The sequence below is a fragment of the Mobula hypostoma genome, chromosome X2, assembly GCF_963921235.1.
Source record: "Mobula hypostoma chromosome X2, sMobHyp1.1, whole genome shotgun sequence".
In the NCBI taxonomy this organism is placed as follows: Eukaryota; Metazoa; Chordata; class Chondrichthyes; order Myliobatiformes; family Myliobatidae; genus Mobula; species Mobula hypostoma.
The window spans coordinates 22,385,767-22,404,868 of NC_086129.1; the positions used below are offsets into that span (position 1 = coordinate 22,385,767).

At 42.9% G+C, this 19,102-nt stretch overlaps 1 protein-coding gene across 1 annotated transcript in view; it reads left to right on the forward strand.

Annotated features, from left to right (window-relative positions):
• tespa1 (thymocyte expressed, positive selection associated 1) overlaps nt 1-11,252 on the forward strand; it is a 29,792-nt gene extending 18,540 nt beyond the window's left edge. The window contains exons 3-6 of the mRNA XM_063038253.1: nt 1,801-1,857; nt 6,721-6,760; nt 7,950-8,158; nt 9,825-11,252. Of these exons, the coding sequence (XP_062894323.1) occupies nt 1,801-1,857; nt 6,721-6,760; nt 7,950-8,158; nt 9,825-10,504 (986 nt within the window). The 3' untranslated portion in view covers nt 10,505-11,252. The remainder of the gene's footprint in view (nt 1-1,800; nt 1,858-6,720; nt 6,761-7,949; nt 8,159-9,824) is intronic.
• Nucleotides 11,253-19,102: the final 7,850 nt, after the last annotated feature.

Genomic DNA, 19,102 nt, shown 5'->3' on the forward strand with positions numbered 1-19,102 from the left:
TCTACTGTACGGCGCCAAGTTGTCTTTGGTCTCCTGCATTTGCTCCGCCCTTCAGGAGTCCAATGAATGCTGTCTTGATGATGGAGTTGGCCTCTTCTCATCACGTGCCCAATCCATCTCCAACGATTGTGGCCATGTCCTTTTGATGACACTGAAGGAGTAGGGCCTGTGCCAGCTTTCTGACCCCTACAAGAGTGTGGATAGACCACTGGCAATGGACATGGTCTTGAATGACTCCAACATCTCCTCTTCTTTATTTCAAGGAGAACTTACCCAATTTCTCTATTCTAAACTTATGGCTGAAATCCCTCATTTTTTTCTGCACTCTTAGGGGGACCTCTGCATGTTGTGTTCTGTTCAGAGTTTATACTTTATACTTTACTGTTGCCAAACAATTGATACTAGATCGTACAATCATCACAGCGATATTTGATTCTGCGCTTCCCGCTCCCTGAATTACAAATCAATAGTAAATATTAAAAATTTAAATTATAAATCACAAATAGAAAATAGGAAAAATAGAAAGTAAGGTAGTGCAAAAAAAAACCAAGAGGCAGGTCTGGATATTTGGAGGGTACGGCCCAGATCCAGGTCAGGATCCGTTCAGCAGTCTTATCACAGTTGGAAAGAAGCTGTTCCCAAATCTGGCCATATGAGTCTTCAAGCTCCTGAGCCTTCTCCTGGAGGGAAGAGGGACAAAAAGTGTGTTGGCTGGGTGGGTCGTGTCCTAGATTATCCTGGCAGCACTGCTCCGACAGCGTGCGGTGTAAAGTGAGTTCAAGGACGGAAGATTGGTTTGTGTGATGTGCTGCGCCGTGTTCACAATCTTCCGCAGCTTCTTCCGGTCTTGAACAGGACAACTTCCATACCAGGTTGTGATGCACCCTAGAAGAATGCTTTCTACGGTGCATCTATAAAAATTAGTGAGGGTTTTAGGGGACAGGCCAAATTTCTTTAGTTTTCTCAGGAAGTAAAGGCGCTGGTGGGCCTTCTTGGCAGTGGACTCTGCTTGGTTGGACCAAGTCAGGTCATTTGTGATATTGACCCTGAGGAACTTAAAGCTTTTGACCTGTTCCACTTGTGCACCACCAAGGTAAATTGGGTTGTGTGGTACGCTACTCCTTCTAAAGTCAACAACCAATTCCTTCGTCTTGCTGACGTTGAGGGATCGGTTATTGTTTTCGCACCATGCCACCAGGTTCTTAATTTCCTCTCTGTACTCAAACACATCATTACCTGAGATACGGCCTACAATTGTTATGTCATCAGCAAACTTATATATTGAGTTTGATGGAAACTTGGCTACACAATCATGGAGTTTTATACGATTTTGACCTAAATAAGCACTAAATCAAAAATTAGAATCAGGTTCAATATTATTGGCATATATTGGGAAATTCATTGTTTTGTGAAAAGTCATCATCAGAAGACATTGCAGATGGAACAGTACAATGCTATACATAAAACACAATAAATTACAATAAGATATATAATATTGTGGTAGTGAATAGTGAAATAGTGAGGTAGAAAATGCTGGAAATACTTGATACTAGGTCAGGCAGCATCTGCAGAGCAAAAAAGAGTTAATGTTGCTGACAATTCATTCATGTTGCAGTGAAACTGGGAGTTGGACTGAGGGTGAAGCTGGTTGGTGTGGAGAAAGGGGAACAGAGATAGAACAGCGAAGGTCTGGGCTAGGATGAAGATCAGGAGAGGTTGTCAACATGATTGGATCACAGGTGGTTACTGCTGGAGAATGCATAGTATCTCTATTGTAACCATCTCCTGTTTTTGCTGCAGATGCCAGTTCGAGTGCTGTGAACAGAGCTGAAGATAACCTGAACACTGGAGCCAAGGGTAAGTTTCCATTTTCCGCTTTGCTGCAGCAACCATACAATAGCACCAGAGATGGGAAAATTGCTGCAGGAATCATTTCATGCCCTTATTATTTCTTGGGAAATTCAATTCCATTTTATACACTTCCTTCTTTTTCCACAGTGCTTTATGTTCTCTCACTTCTAGTATTTATCCAATTCCTTTTGAAAAACCCAGAATTGCATCTATTTATAAAACCAATAATACATTTTATTTCTGACTGGATCAACTTACTGCATGCAAACTACTTTTGCTCATTTTTTTTTTACCGGTCACCTTAAACCTGTATTCTATGAATCTGAACTTCCTTCCACCACAAGATGTTGCTCCATAGTAATGCTTTCCAATCTGTTGAGATATGGCCCACAACAGTGGCGTCATCAGCAAACTTGAATATGGTGTTGGAACTGTATTTATTAAATGCTGAGCTGTAATTGATAAAGAGATATCTTTGCTGTCCAGATGTTCCAGGGTTGTGTAAAGAGCCAATGAGGTGGCATCTGGTGTAGACCTGTTGCTTGGGTAGGCAAACTGGAGCGGATCCAAGTCGCCACTCAGACAGAAGCTGATATGCTTCATTACCAGCCTCTCAAAACACTTCATCACTGTGGATGTAAGTGCAACTGGGCAATAGTCATTGAGGCATTCTTGAGCACTGGTATGATTGAAGACTACATGACGCAGGTGGCTACCACACAATGCTAAAGCGAGAGGTTGAAGATATCCATGAACGCACCAGCCAATTCACCAGCACAGTCTTTAGTACCTCAGCCAGGTACCCGGTCTGGACTGGCTGCTTTCCTTGAAGGCAGCCCCCATGTCATCTTCAGGTACTGAAACCAAAGGATCATCAGGAGATGTGCGGGCTTGTGATGGTTCCTCCATATTCTGACGGTCAAAGCAAGCATAGAAGGTGTTGAGCTCATCTGGAAGCAAAGCCCTGCTGTCTCCTGTGTTGCTTGATTTAACTTTGTAGAAGGTGATAGCATTCAAGCCCTGCCACAGCTGTCAAGCATCCCTCGTTGATTCCAGCCTGGTCTGGAATCTCGAGATGGTTTTCTGGAGATCGTACCTGCACCTCTTGTAAAATTCTTGGTCTCCAGACTTGAATACCTTTAACCTGGCTCCCCGCAGATTCTGAATCTCATGGTTCATCCAGGGCACTTCTGACTGGGGAAGACCCTGAGTAATTTTGTGCGGACACACTCATCTACAGCTGTTTTAATAAAGTCTGTTACAACCCTGGTGTAGTCGTTCAGATCTACAGATAAGTGGTTGAAACACAGCCCAGTCCACTGACTCAAAGTAATCCTGTAACCGTTCCTCTGCCTCCCGCGACCACCTCTTAGTTGTCTTAATCTCTGGAGCCTTGCTTTTTAGGTTCTGTCTGTATGCAGGTAGTAGGAGGACACCCAAGTGGTCCATTTTTCCAAAATGCAGCCTAGGCAAGGAACGATAGGCATTCCTTATCGTAGTGTAGCAGTGGTCTAGTATGTTGGGACCTCTGGTGCTACAGGTTATATGCTGGTGATAATTGGCCAGTAATAATTCATATGCCTGTATAAATGCCTCTTAGACATTGCTATCGTATCTGTTGTCACCACTTCCACAGGCAGTGCATTCCAGGCACCTACCATTCTCTGTGTGTAAAACTTGCCTCGTAAATATTCTTTAAATCCACCCCCTCCCACCTTAAAGCTATGTCCTCTAGCATTTGACATTTTCACCCAAGGAAAATGTCTCTATCTTACCCATATATTCCTCTCATAATTAGTGGAAACTAATTTTCATCTCTCTTCCATGTGTTTTGCCAACGATTTTAAATCCTTGTCCTCTCACTATTGACACATCTAACAAGCTTCCAGACTACCAGCAACCTCTGGGTGAAAAATGTATTTTATGTTATGTTGGAATTCTTTGAGGAAAAGAATGCCAGGATAGATAAAAAAGGAGTCAGTGGGTGTTGTTTGTCTGGATTCTCAGAAGGCCTTTGACAAAATGCCACACATGAATCTGATAAACAAAGTAAAAGCCCATGGTATTACGGGAAAGATACTAGCATGGGTCGAAGGTTGGCTGACTGGCAAGTGGCAAAGAGTGGGAATAAAAGGGGCTTTTTCTGCTTGGCTGCCAATGACTAGTGGTGTTCTGCAGGGGTCAGTGTTGGGACTACTTATTTTTACAATATACATCAATGATTTTGATGACAGAATTGATGGCTTTGTGGCCAGGTTTGTGGACAATACAAAGATAGGTGGAGGGCCAGTTAGTGCTGAGGAAGCAAGGAACCTGCAGCAGAACAGAGACAGATTTGGAGAATGGACAAAGAAGTGGCAGCTATATAGTGTAGCAAAGTGTTTTTGTCATGCATTTTGGTAGAAGTAGTAAAGCTGCAGACTATTTTCTAAATGGGGAGAGAATTCAAAAATCCGAGGTGCAGAGGAACTTGGGAGTCCTTGTGCAGAATTCCCTAAAGGTTAAATTTCAGGTTGAGTTGGTGGTAAGGGAATGGGCCCCTTATCTAAGAAAGGATGTGCTGGCATTGGAGAGGTCCAGAGGAGCTTCTTGAGAATGATTCCAAGAAGGTAAGGGTTAATGTAGGAGGAGAGTTTTATGGCTCTGAGCCTGTACTCACAGGAGTTTAGAAGAATAATGGGGATCTCATTGAAACCTATAGAATATTGAAAGGCCAAGATAAGGTGGATGTGGAGAAGATATTTCTTATGGTGGGGGAGCCTAGGACCAGAGGACACAGCCTCAGAATAGAGGGACATCCCTTTAGAATAGAGATGAGGAGGAGCTTCTTTTGCCAGAGGGTGGTGAATAAGTGGAGTCCATTGCCACATATGGCTGTTGAGGTCAAGTCATTAGGTATATTTAAAGATGAGATTGATAGGTTCCTGATGAATTAGGGTGTCAAGGTTATGGGGAGAAGGCAAGAGAATGGGGTTGAGACCAAAAATAAATCAGCCATGACAGAATGCTGGAGCACACTCAATGGGCCAAAGGGCCTAATTCTTTTCCCATGTCTGATGGTCTGAAGGTCTTCCCTATAATCCTTAGACCAATTGTTTTAAATCAATGGTTTTTGATCCCTCTGTCATGCCAAAAAAACCCCTTCCTGTTTACTCTAAATAGGTCCTTAGTGATTTTATACATGTCAGATGTCTTCTGTCAGCTTTCTATATTCCAAAGAAAATGACCCATCAAAAAATAACCTATCCATTCTTTCTTCCTAACTACATTTTCCAATTCCAGCACATCTCATACATCTCCAGTCCAGAGCAATCATATCTATATGATGTAATGTGGCAGTGAGAATTCTAACTATGGTCTAGCCAGTCATTGCTACCACAGGGCAGGAAGTTGTTGGAAAGGTGCCTGTCGGTGCCCTCTGTGAATACTTGCACTTTGGGGAAGCTCACGGGGTTAATCCACATTCCAGGTGTGAAAGCAAAAGTCATATAGATCAAAAATCAAAACTTCCCCACTTTGCCCCTTTGAGCTTCTTTATTAACTTCTGCATTGCAGTAGAGGCCAGAAGGAAGATGTGTTGGCAGCAAGGATCTCAGAGTGAGAGTGACTCTGAGTCTAACTGGTGTTTGTACGATCAGACGTGGGAGACGTTGCTGAGAAGTGCATCATGAGACGGCATGCTGCACTGACATTGCTTCTGTGGGAAGTGTTGCTTTGAAGGTGTCTTGCTGAGGAACGCAGGCACAGAAAGTTTTGGTCCCACCGGTTTGATCTCTGGAGTTTTAATCTGACGAATGGCAAGAAGAATCAAATGGAGATTGTTGGGCAAGTGAAGGAGAGAATAAATTGCACTGGCACAATAGAATAAGCAATGGGACTAGTGGAATTACACTCCTTGGAGATAGTCTGGACCTGATGGGCCAAGTATCCTTATTCTGTGTCATTATAAGTATAAAAGATTTTTCCTGTACTGCTTTAAATGTATTAAAATTCCTCCTTTAGTAAGACCAGCCCTCTATATAATTTTCTAGATGTGGTCTCACTGGTGTACTGTATATCTGAAACACAGCCTCCTTGCTATATTGTGTTCAGTCCCCTGGCAAATAGCTGATTTTCAGTCACCTTTATGTTCAGTACTACGTGCTGTACCCTCCACTCTACCCTTTTGCAAATCATCCCTAGGTAACCCAGATCCCTCCACATCGCTGAAATATCCTTGTGGTTAGAATTGTGATTCTAACCTAGTTGTTTCTCTCTTTCCTAATTTAAATGAAGGGTCCTTAATCTGAAAGGTTAACTGTGTATCTTAATAATTAATGACTCTAAATTAGACAATGATCTGACTCTGAATACTGATACGGTATGGTATGGAAACACCAATACCCATGAATGGAAAAGCCTGCAAGGACCCTACAAGTCATGTTCTCAATATTATTTATTACTATTTGGTCATTATCAGTTTCATTGTATTTCCATAATTTGTCTTCTTTTGCACATTAGTTGCTTGTCCATCTTTGTATGCGTAGCTTTTCATTGTGTTTCTTTGTATCTGCTGTGAATGCCTGCAAGAAAATGAATCTCAGGGTGGTATATGGTGACACTTACGTACCTTGATAATAAATTTACTTTGAACTTTGATACCATTCCTCAAAATATGGCTCACGCCAGAGATTTGCAGTTGAGCCTTTCTGTAAACAAGGGAAGCAAGAGGAGCAAAGGTTTCATGGAGTTGCAGATTTGAGAGGAACTGCTGTACTGCTTCAATGACGTGAAACCTCCTTAGTTCCCCAAAGGCGGGCAAACCAGGAAATGTCGAATCCAAGCAGGAATCTAATGTCAACTGAATATTTTTCTAACTTTCTCCCTCAGGCACTATGTCACGGAAACCGAGTCAGCCAACGTTATCATGGTAAGTGGAGCCTAAGATCACTCTGTAGCCTGCAGGCAACAGACATTGTGCCGTTTGTATGCTTGGAAGGGTTATTAAGTGGCACCATTTTCATTGAATTGCAGGGAACCCACAGATAAGTGGCTCACTTATTAGGACCAGTGATGAGGTTTAATGCTGACATCTAGCCCTGTCTATATAGTCTGCATGTTTTCCCTGTGAGCATGTGGGTTTCCTCCAGATACCTTGATTGCCTCCGACATCCCAAAAGATGCATGGACAGGTATGGAAATTGATCGCTGTCCCGAGTGTGTAGTAATGTATCTGGAGAACATAAATATTAACTCTCAGCAGCTTATCACTTACCTGCTTCCTAGAACTTTATTGCCTGGTTTCTTCTGTTAATTTTGATCATGTCCATTGCCCCTTAGCCCCTAGGTCTCTGGTTGCTGCTCCTTACCGTCCCACTGTCGGCCTCCTCTCAACTGTTCCCACTTAGGTCTGCTGCTGCTCTGATTTTGGGGGATTACTTCACCAGAAAATTATGGTATTTACAGAGTACAGTTCTCTAAGACGAATGTGGTGTTGACATAAATTTCAGAACAAAGTTGTTGAGACTGGTAGTTGATAGTTCCTTCGAAGGGGAGGGTGCTGGCATTCACGGAACATTGATTCTAAGATATCAGGGCCTTATATTTAGCTTAAGCATCTCCATTGAGAACAGGGGTTTGAAGTTACAGCCAATGGTTCCCTGGAGAATTGGTTATGGGCATCTCTGTTTCACAGGAAGAACAGGTTATGAGAGTCACAATGCTTGCTGGATATTAAGTATAGATCTTCATCATGGTATATATCTTGGCAAGTCTGGTAGTGTTTGTAGTCCAGGGTCTGTGTCTGCTGGAGGCCGGAAGCCTGTCCTGGGGTTAAAGGACTGCGTATGTGTGTGGGTGGGAGGGAGGAATGGGTTTTGTTTTTGCTGTTGTTTCATTGCTTGTTCTGTGGTTCTGTGCCAAACAATGTGGGCATGCTATATTAGTGCCGGAATGTATGGCGACTCTTGTGGGCTTCTCCCAGCACACTCTCGGGTGTGTTGATTGTTAACACAAACACTGCATTCCTCTGTATGTTTCGATGTACATATGAGAAATAAAGTTGAAATTTGAAAATCTTGAACTCTTGATATTCACGGTATGATTATTATTTTTTGTAGTATCTCTCAAATACTGGAATTTTACAAAGAGGATCCTGAAGATATACTGTATAATCTTGGCTTTGGAATGGAAGAGCCGAATATTACAGCAAAAATCCCATCCCGCTTCTTCAGTTATACCTCTCATGCCAATGGAATTAACTTCAGGGTCTTTTTAGAAGCTCAGGTGAAGAGACTGGGGGAAGAAAATCCCAGCTACACACTGGCAAGTGAGTTGCAAACTCATTTCAGAGATAAAAGTGCATCAAAATTTATCTGTCCTCTTACATAGGTTAGAGTGCTCTAACTATATTGATTCAATGATGAAGAGGCAGTCACGAATTTCACTGTAGAGCAGAGCATGAGGGCATCAAAGGTCAAGTTAAAGCACTAGGGAAGCTCCACTATTAAAGTTCTAGTGTTTAAAGTTCAAAGTACATTTATTATCAAAGTATGTATGCAGTACACAACTCTGAGATTCATCTTCTCCAGACAGCCACGAAACAAAGAAAACCATGGAAGCCGTTCAAAGAAAAATATCAGGTCCCCCCCCCGACCCCACATGCAAAAAAACAATTCGCGCAAACTGCAACATCAACCCCCACATGCGCAAAAAAACAAACAGGTCGCACAAACAGTAACAAAAAAGAACTAGCAAGAGCACAAAATATAAAAACATAATATTGAAAGAGTCCAATCGAACTACAGTCCAATCCATAAACCACTGACCCAGAACTTTGGCACCATCCTACAACAGCATCGAGGGAGAGAGAGATCATCCGAATGCAGGGGCCTTACCTCGGGAGCAGTGAGCAAGAGGGAAAGAGAGAGAGAGAGAGAGAGACCGTCACACGCAGACACCTTCCTCTGGCAGCAGTGAGCGAGAAGCCGAGAGACAGCACTGAACATTGCTGACTGAAGTTCTTGCACTCTTAACTGCTCGAATGAAGTACTAATGCACAACCTGTACAATTAATACTCGAGTGTTTATTTCGAACGTTCTTGCCACGGTAGTCTAGTACATGCTCAAGTGCTCTGCCTCCATCACCACACCACCAGTGCATTAAATAAACCATCAGTTCTTTAATGCTCTAATTCCATCATTGACATGGTGCTTTTCCTCTGCATTTGGCTGTCTGCTGCCATAATTTATATGCTAATTTTCTGCTTGACCTTTCTAACTCTCTTCTCACACTTTCACTCTATCATTGACCCTTGGGGTGTCCAACCCCACTGCTGATGTTTTAGTGCCTTGAATCCACCTTTCACTCGCAAGTGCACAAATTTATTCATTCATGCCCTCCCGCTCCATGTTTACTCCCTCTGCAGCTCAAATGCTTCGTATCCATCTTCCCCCGACGAAGCACCTTGGCCCTAAACGTGGACTGTTTATTTCCCACCGTAGATGCTGGCTGAACTACTGAGTTCCTCCAGCATTTTGCAACTGTTGCTCAAGGTCGCTAGCATCTGCATTTTCTCTTGTGTCGATCATCGGCCCTTTCACCGCTCTAATTTCCCAGGTGTTTCATCTCCACCATCTGGTGATGTGTTCAAGCCATCTAAACTCTAGTGCACCATCTCCATTGAAAGTCCAGTGTTTTATAGACACTTGAAGGTTCTAACACCAACAGTGACTTGTGATGCTCTCTCTCCACGATTGTTTCCTTGGCGTTCTGATATTCTAACAGAAATGGTGGTGCTCCAGCACTCCAACACTGCCATTGTTTCTCTAGTATGTTCAGTTTTCTGTCACCAACCCAATGCACCATGCTATCAATGCTCAGTGCCTTCTTTCCATCGCTTGTGCTCTGAATTGTCTATTAATGCATGGAAGCTCTGACTCCATCAACAAAGCTGCAGTAGCCTAACTCCTACTTGTTTGTGCTTGTCTTCCAGGTCGCTTCAGGCAAATTGAGGTTCTCACAACCATGGCGAATGCCTTAACCTCCCTGTACTCCCGTGTTTCCAAAACACCCGTGACGAAGATTGGACCTGTCCTCGAGTTTTCCTTCAGTCCTGATAAATTCAACAGAAGTCCAGAAGGGAAGCTCCCAGGTGGCAAAGCAGTTCAGAAACTGAGGAAAACAATTACTAAGTTGTGCTTGTATGGACCACCCAAGATGTTGGAATATCCAAAACAAAAGGAAGAATCTGCAAGCAAAACGAGCTCAGGACTGGAACAGTCTCAAGCGTGCACTATGAAGGCAGACTGGGTGAGGACTGAGCCTAACGGCTCAGGAGAAGTTTGCGAGAAGGCCATCAGTTCAAGGGACAGTGAAAGGTCAGAGTCTTCTTGCCCGAAGGAGGAAGAAAATCATCAAGCCAGCAGCGCCATGACCAAGGAGGTGTGGAATGTGGACATCGGGAGGTCTAAGGTTTACAACATCAGCACAAGGAGTACTCCACTACTGGAGTCTCCTAATGAACAGTTGGAGTGTTCTGATCCTGTGCCATCACTGCTGGGAAGAGAGGTTGTTTCCAACTCTGGTGGGTCAGACGACCAGCACGTTGATGCACAGGAGCAACCACAGCAGCTTAAAACATCACCTGAAAGTCCAGAATATTTTGCAAATTGATGTTTTGTAGGAACATTAAACAAGGTATGAAAGTTGATCTGTAATCTTTTGACCAGTCAGCAATGAGCTTCATGTGACAAGAAACTAACATACTTCCCACCAACAGGGAGTCAGATACAATGCTGCATCCCATTCCTTGTCATTCTGGACAAAGAAAACTTTCCTTCCAGTACAAATGATAATGCGTTTATATAAAAAGGAGACAGAACCCTGCATGAGATTTAGGTTTAGTCCTGAAGCAGGCGAATGGCCTGAGACAATGACAATTCTTTTCCTCGCACAGATGCTGCTCGAGCTGTTGAGTTCCTCCAGCAGATTGCCTATTGCTCCATATTCCAGCGTCTGCTGTCTCTTGAATCTTGATTGTTAATAAACTAGTTTCCAAGCAGCAAAGGAGGGGGAATTGACTGGAATTGGTTTATTATTGGTTTATTTCTTGTCATATATAGTGAGGTAAGTTAAAAATCTTGTCCTCCACACTGTACATGCAGATCAATTCATTACATATTATACAGAGACTGCAAAAGATGACAATAATAACAAAATGCAGAATAAAATGCAACAGCTACAGTGAAAATGCAATGCAGGTAAACAATAAAGTGCAAGGTCAAAATCAGGTAGATTGTGAGGTCGAGAGTCAATACTATTGTACTAAGGAACCATTCAATAGTCTTATAATAGGAGGTTGAAGCTGTCCTGGAGCCTGGTGATATATGCTTTCATGCTTTTTTTTATCTTTTACCTGGTAGAGAGGGGAGAAGAGAGAATGTTTGGGGTGGGTGGGGACTTTGACTACGTAGGCTGTTCCACTGAGGCAGTGAGAAGTACAGACAGTCTATGGAGAGGGTGCTGCTGTCCGTGATGTGCTGAGCTGTGCCTACAACTCTCTCTAGTTTCTTGAGGTCACTGGCAGAACAGTGGCCATGTGTGAAAATTCAACATTTTTCATATGAGCAGTGCTTCACCAGCACTAAAAGATTTATAAAACTATGGGTTTTTAAGCTTCAGTAAATTGTTGACAGGTTTTGGAATTTTTCTTTTGATTTGACATGATCTACAAAGTTTTTTGCAGATTAGCTCAAAAAATCCAACTTCAATATATTTTAAATTTAGAAAATGAAACAGTAAGATGTGAAAATAGTTCTGGGAGCTGAACACTTTTCAATGCACTGTATGTTTACTGCTATCTTATATGTGCCTTCTGCTGTGTATGACTGTTGGTACTGTGTTTTGCACTTTGGCCCCGGAGAAATGCTGTTTCGTTTGGCTATATTCATGTATGGTTGAATGATAATTAAACTTGAACATGATAGCAATTCTGTGCCAGGTACTTCCCACATCCCTGCTCTTCCCCAATATTCTTGTGAATTTTCATTATTTTGAAGTGCTGAATCTATATCCAAAATCAGATCACATCACATATCCTAACACACTTTGCAAAAATGACTTTTTTTTATCCTCACATTTCCTCTGGTTCTCATTATTCTAGTTCTCTGGATCAGCATGGTAAGGTAGTGGCTAACGTTACGCTTTACAGCGCTGGAAACCCTGGTTAATTTCCGCCGCTGTCTATGTGGAGTTTTCATGTTCTCCCCATGACCATGTTGGGTTTCCTCCCACACTTCATACATGTATGGGTTAGTAAGGGTAAGTAAGTTGTGGGCATGCTCTGTTGGCACTGGAGCATGGCAACACTTGTGGGCTACCCATAGGACATCCTTGGGTGATGTTGGTCATTGACGCAAACAATGCATTTGACTGTACACTCAGTGGTCACTTTATTAGATACCTCCTGTACCTAATAAAGGGGATACTAAGTGTATGTTTGTGGTCTTCTGCTGCTGTAGCCCATCCACTTCAAGATTCGACATGTTGTGCATTCAGAGACGCTCTTCTGCACACCACTGTTGTAACACGTGATTATCTGAGTTACTGTCACCTTCCTGTCAGCTTGAACCAGTCTGGCCATTCTCCTCTGACCTCTCTCATTAACAAGGCATTTTTGCTCACAGATCTGTCACTCACTGGATGTTTTTTTTTTGTTTTTTTACACCATTCTCTGTAAACCCTAGAGCCTGTTGTGTGTGAAGATCCCAGGAGATCAGCAGTTTCTGAGATACTCAAACCACCCACCAACCAACAATCATTTCACAGTCAAAGCTACTGAGATCACATTTCTTCCCTATTCTGATGTTTGGTCTGAACAACATCTGAACCTCTTGACTATGTCTGCATGCTTTTATGCATTGAGCTGCTGTCACATGATTGGCTGATTAGATATTTACATTAATGAGCATGGTGTACCTAATAATGTACCTGCTGAGTGTATATTTTAATGCTTCGATAAACTGTACACGTGACAAATAAAGCTAATATTTATCTTTATTAACACCTTGCCAGAGGATAAAAGTAAAGTTTCTGCTGCACTCTCTCTGGTCATCACCTCTTTCAATAATCTCTGCTGTTTTGTCTTTTACAGCAGCAAACACACAGTAGTTAATTGGTGCAGCTCAGAGCTGCTGCCTCATAACTCCAGGAAGCCACCTTTAATCCTGATCTCTAATACTGTTTATGAGGAGTTCGCACTTTCACACTTGGGTTTCATCCTAGGGCACCCCTTTCATAAAAAATAGCATGGTACAGAATCTTTGGCCCATAATGTTGTGCCAACCTTTTAAACTACTCCACGATCAATCTATTCCATCCTTCCTACACAGCCCATAGCCCTCTATTTTTCTGTCACCCACATGCCTACATATGAGTTTCTTAAATGTCCCTCAAAGTATCAGCCTCTACCACCTGCCCGGGCAGTGTATTCCAGGTACCCACCACTCTTTGTGTAAAAAGAAAAGTTTACTCTGACATTTCCCCTAAATGTTCTTCCACTCTCTTTAAATATTATGTCCTCTTGTATTAGTTATCGCCACCCTGGGAAAAGGTGCTGTCTGTCCCCTCTGTCTGCCTTACATAACCCAATGACATACGGATTGAATCAGAATCAGGTTTAATATCACTGGCATTTGTTGTGAAATCTGTTGCTTTTTGCCAGCAGTACATTGCAATACATAATAACAAAAACTACAAGTTACAGTAAGTATATACCAAAAAAGAAAATTAAATTAAGTAAGTAGACCATAAGAACATAAGACGTAGGAACAGAATTAGGCCATTGAGCCCATCATGGCTCACCCCGGATCCCACTCAACCCCACACACCTGCCTTCTCGCCATATCCTTTGATGCCCCAACCGATCATGAAACTATCAACTTCCGCCTTAAGTATACCCACGGACTTGGCCTCCACCGCAGTCTGTGGCAGAGCATTCCACAGATTTACTACACTCTGGCTAAAAAAAATATTCTCCTTACGTTTGTTCTAAAAGGTCTCCCCTTAATTTTGAGGCTGCACCTTCTAGCTCTGGAAAAATTTTTCCACCAAAGGAAAAATCCTCTCCACATCCACCCTATCTAGTCCTTTCAACATTTGGTAGGTTTCAACGAGGTCCCCCCAAATTCTTCTAAATTCCAGTGAGCACAGGCCCAAAGCTGCCAAATGCTCCTTGTTCCCGGAATCATCCTCGTAAACCTCCTCTGGACTCTCTCCAATGTAACACATCCTTTCTGAGACACAGGACCCAAAACTGTTGACAATATTTCAAGTGCGCCTGACTAGTGTCTTATAAAGTTTCAGCATTATCTCCTTGTTTTTATATTCTATTCCCCTTGAAATAAATGCCAACATTGCATTTGCCTTCTTTACCATAGACTCAAACTGTAAATTAACCTTCTAGGAGTCTTGCACGTGGATTCCTAAGTCCCTCTAAGCCTCTGACATTTGAACCTTCACCCCATTTAGATAATAGTTTGCACTACTTTTCACTAAAATGCATTATCATACATTTCCTAACACTGTATTCCATCCTCAGCCCTACCTACCCCTCCACCTATCTTTGTATCATTTGTAAACTCTGCCACAAAGCCACTAATTCCATTATCCAAACTATTGACAAACAATGTGAAAAGTAGTGGTCAAATACTGATCCCTGAGGAACACCACCAGTCACTGACAGCCAATGAGAGAAGGCCCCCTTTATTCCCACTCTCTGCCTCCTGCCTGTCAGCCATTCCTCTTTCCATGCCAGTATTTTTCCTGTAACGCCATAGGATTTTATCTTGTTAAGCAGCCTCATGTGTGGCACCTTATCAAATGCCTTCTGAAAATCCAAGTAAATGACATCCACTGTCTCTCCTTTGTCTACCCTGCTTGTTACTCCCTCGAAGAACTCTAACAGATTTGTCAGGCATGATTTCCCTTTACAGAAACCATACTGACTTTGCCTTATTTTATTACTAGTCTCCAAGTACCCCGAAACCTAATCCTTAATAATAGACTCTAACATTTATTCAACCACTGAGGTTAGGCTAACTGGCCTACAATTTCCTTTCTTTTGCCTTCCTCCCTTCTTAAAGAGTGGAGTGACATTTGCAATCTTCCAGTTCTCTGGGACCATGCCAGAATCAAGTGATTCTTGAAAGAGCGTGACCAATGCATCCATTATCTCTTCAGCAACCTCTCTCAGGACTCTGGGATGTAGTCCATCTGGTCCAACTGACTTATCGATCTTAAGACCTTTGAGTTTGCCGAGCACTTTTTCCTTTGTAATAGCGATGGCACTTACTCCTGCTCCCTGACACTCACGGACCTCTGGACATTGCTAGTTTCTTCCACAGTGAAGACTGATGCAAAGTACACATTAAGTTCATCTGCCATTTCTTTGTCCCCCATTACTACCTCACCAGCATCATTTCCCAGTGGTCCAGTATTAACTCCCACCTTCCTTTTAGTCTTCATATAACAGCAAAAAAACTTTTAGTATCCTGCTTTATATTATTGGCTAGTTTGCCATCATATTTCATCTTTTCCCGTCTTATAGCTTTTTTAGTTGCCTTTTGTTGGATTTTAAAAGCTTCTCAATCACCCAACTTCCCACTCACGTTTGCTACCTTAAATGCCCTTTCCTTGGCTTTTATGCAGTCCTTAACTTTCCTTGTCAGCCACAGTTGCCTACTCCTGTCATTTGAGGACAACTTCTTCTGTGGGACATATCTATCCCATGCCTTGTGAACTATTCTCAGAAACTTCAGCCATCTCTGATCTGTCATCATACCCACCAGTATTCTCTTCCAATCCACCTGGGCAAGCTCCTCTGTCATGCCTCTGTAATTCCCTGTATTCCATTGCGATACTGATACGTGTGACTTATGCTTCTCCCTCTCAAACTGCAGTATGAATTCACTGCCTCCTAACATAAGAACATAAGAAATAGGAGCAGGGGTCAGTCATCTGGCCCATCGAGCCTGCTCTGCCATTTCATAAGATCATGGCTGACCTGGCCATGGACTCACTTCTACCAACCTGCCTTTTCTCCATAACCTTTAATTCCCCTACTATGCAAAAACTTATCTAACCTTGTCTTAAATATATTTACTGAGGTAGCCTCCACTGCTTCATTGGGCTAAGGGTGCCTTTACATTAAGCTCCCTCATAAGATCTGGGTTAGTACACAACACCCAATCTAAGATAACCTTACCCCAAGTAGGCTCAAGCACAAGCTACTCTAAAAAGTCATTTCATAGGCATTCAACAAACTCTTGTGATCGGACACCAACCTAATTTTCCCAATCCCTTTACATATTGAAGTCCCCCATTACAATTGTGTCATTACCCTTATTACATGGCTTTTCCAGCTCCCTTTGCAATCTCAACCCCACACCTTGGCTACTATTTGGAGGCCTATTTATTTTTTCCATAATGGTTTTTTTTTAACTCTTGGAGTTTCTTAACTCCACCAACAATGATTCAACATTCTTTGACCCTCTGTCACCTCTTTCTAAAGAGGTAATTCCATCTCTTACCAACAGAGCCTCACCACCACCCATGCCTTCATGCCTGTCCTTTTGATACAAAGTACATCCTTTGATGTTAAGCTCCCAACTATGGCCTTCTTTCAGCCACGACTCAGTGACGCCCATAATGTCATACCAATCAAACTGTAATTGATCTACGAGTTTGTCCACCTTCTTTTGAATGCTACGCGCATTTAAATACAGCACCTTCAGTCTTACATTCTTCACCCTGTTGAAATTTGCCTCTGTGGTACAATTTAACTCTTTGCTTTGTCTGCATTTGTACCCAATCATTGGCTTGTTCTTCCTTACATTCATGTTACACCCATCATCTACTTGTAAACCTGCTACCTCATCCTCAGCTCTATCATTCTTGTTCCCATCCCCCTGCCATATTAGTTTAAACCACTCCCAACAACTCTAGTAAACCTGCCCACAAGAATATTTGTCCCCCTTGGATTCAAGTGAAACCCATCCCTTTTGTACAGATCACACCTGCCCCAGAACAGGTCCCAACTATCCAGAAATCCCTGCCCCCTACTCCAATTCTTCAGCCACCTCATTCTATTCCTATCCTCACTGTCACATGGCACAGGCAGAAATCCTGAGATTACTACCCTTGAGGTCCTGCTTTTCAGTTTTGTTCTCAACTCCCTGTATTCTTTTTTCAGGACCTCCACCCTTTTTCTACCTATGTTGCTGGAACCATATGTACCACGACCTTTGGCTTGCCACCCTCCCTTTTCAGGATATTGTGGATGCATTCAGAAACATCGCAGACCCTGCCTCCTGGGAGACAAACTAGCATCTGTGTTTGCTCTTCAGGTCCACAGAATCACCTATCTGTCCTCCTGACTATACTGTCACCATCCACTTCAGTTCCCTACCCTTCTGAGCCACAGGCCCAGACTCAGTGTCAGAGGGATAGCCAATGTTGCTTCCTCAGGTGGGTCCCAATCCCCCAACAGTACTGAAAATGGAGTACTTATTGCTGAGGGGGACAGCCACAGGGGTACTCTCCACTATCTGACGTTCTCCCTTCCCTCTCCTGACAGTCACACATTTACCTGTCTCCTGCAGCTTTGGGGTGACTACTTTCCTGTATCTCCTGTCTATCACTTTTTCACTTTCCCTAACAAGCTGAAGGTCATCGAGCTGCAGCTCCAGTTCCCAAATACGGTCTCTAAGGAGCTGTATCTCGATGCACCTGGCACAGATGTGGCCATCGGGGAGGCCGGGAGTCTCCTGGAAATCCCACATCTGATACCCAGAACAGAACACTGTCTCTGCAGACATATCCCCTATTCCCTCAAGAGTTAATTCAGAAAAAAGAATTAAGAAATAAAGAATTAACTTACCTTCTTACCTTGCCTCCTCCTGTTCCCGCTGAAGCCCTGTTAATCCAAAGCCTTACTACTCTGCCTCAGGCTACTCCGATGATGGCCACTCCCACGGTGACCGCTCTGCTAGACAGTACCTCTCTTTTATAGAGACTGGGTTTTTAAGGTTCTACAGTGGACCTGCACACTACTCCAATCAACAACTCCTGTCAAAAAACTTCCTGTTTTTTAAAGCTCTTTGCCAGACCTAAGTGGGAATGCTTCTGTTGCGGCTGTGCAGTATTCTAATCAGGTAGTGCAAAAAGAGAGGAAAAAAATACCGAGGTAACACTGATGGACAAGAAAATGAGGTGCAAAACACAACAAACTGTGCAAATGCAAAAAACAAAGAAAACAAGCTAAATAATAATAATGAATAAACATGAGAACATGAGATGAAGAGTCCATGATACTGAGTCCATAGGTTGCGGGAACAGCTCAGTGTTGGGGTGTGTGAAGTTGAATGAAGTTATCACTGCTGGTTCAAGAGCCTGATGGTTGACGGGTAATAACTGCTCCCGAACCTTGTGGTGGGAGTCCTGAGGCTCCTGTACCTCCTTCCTGATGGCAGCAGTGAGAAGGGAGCATGACCTGGATGGTGGGTATCCTTCATGATGATGGATACTCTTTCCTGCAACAAAGAACCTTGTAGGTGCGCAACGGTGGGGAGCACTTTTCTTGTGATGGACTGGGCTGTATCCACTGCTTATTATAGGATTTCCATTCAAGAGCATTGGTGTTTCCATATCAGGCCATGATGCAACCAGTCAGTATACTCTTCGCCACACATCTATAGAAGTTTTAGATGACATGCTGAATCTTTGCAAACTTCTAAAAAAGTAGAAACTGTTAAAAGAATCACCTTTTGTCATAATGATCAGTGAGGCTTAGAGAATCTGTATTTATCAACTAGTATCTTTTCTTGTCTCAACTAGAAAGTAAGTACCTGTGTACACCGTACCAGAATCCCCGACCCTCCATGAACAGTCAATGATGAGAAAAGATATTACCCGAGAAAGGAGTCTACACTGGCCAGGCATTCCTTGTGGTCCCGATCTCTACGTGTCCGTGGGGTCCTCCTTAACCACAATGGTTGGTCTCTGGTTGCTGGAGAGTTATTGCCTCTACATATTTGGAGCTCCTGACTCTTATAGTCTCCCTCATTAGTTGTACTGGTGGATCTGCATCCCATTGGCTCAAGGTCACCTGACCTGCCTGGGTCACCTTCTTACTGGTCACTGTACAGGGCTACAACCAACATTGTTTCATGGTTCTGCCCATCCCAGCCTTGTGTATTTGTCTCTTTCAAATCT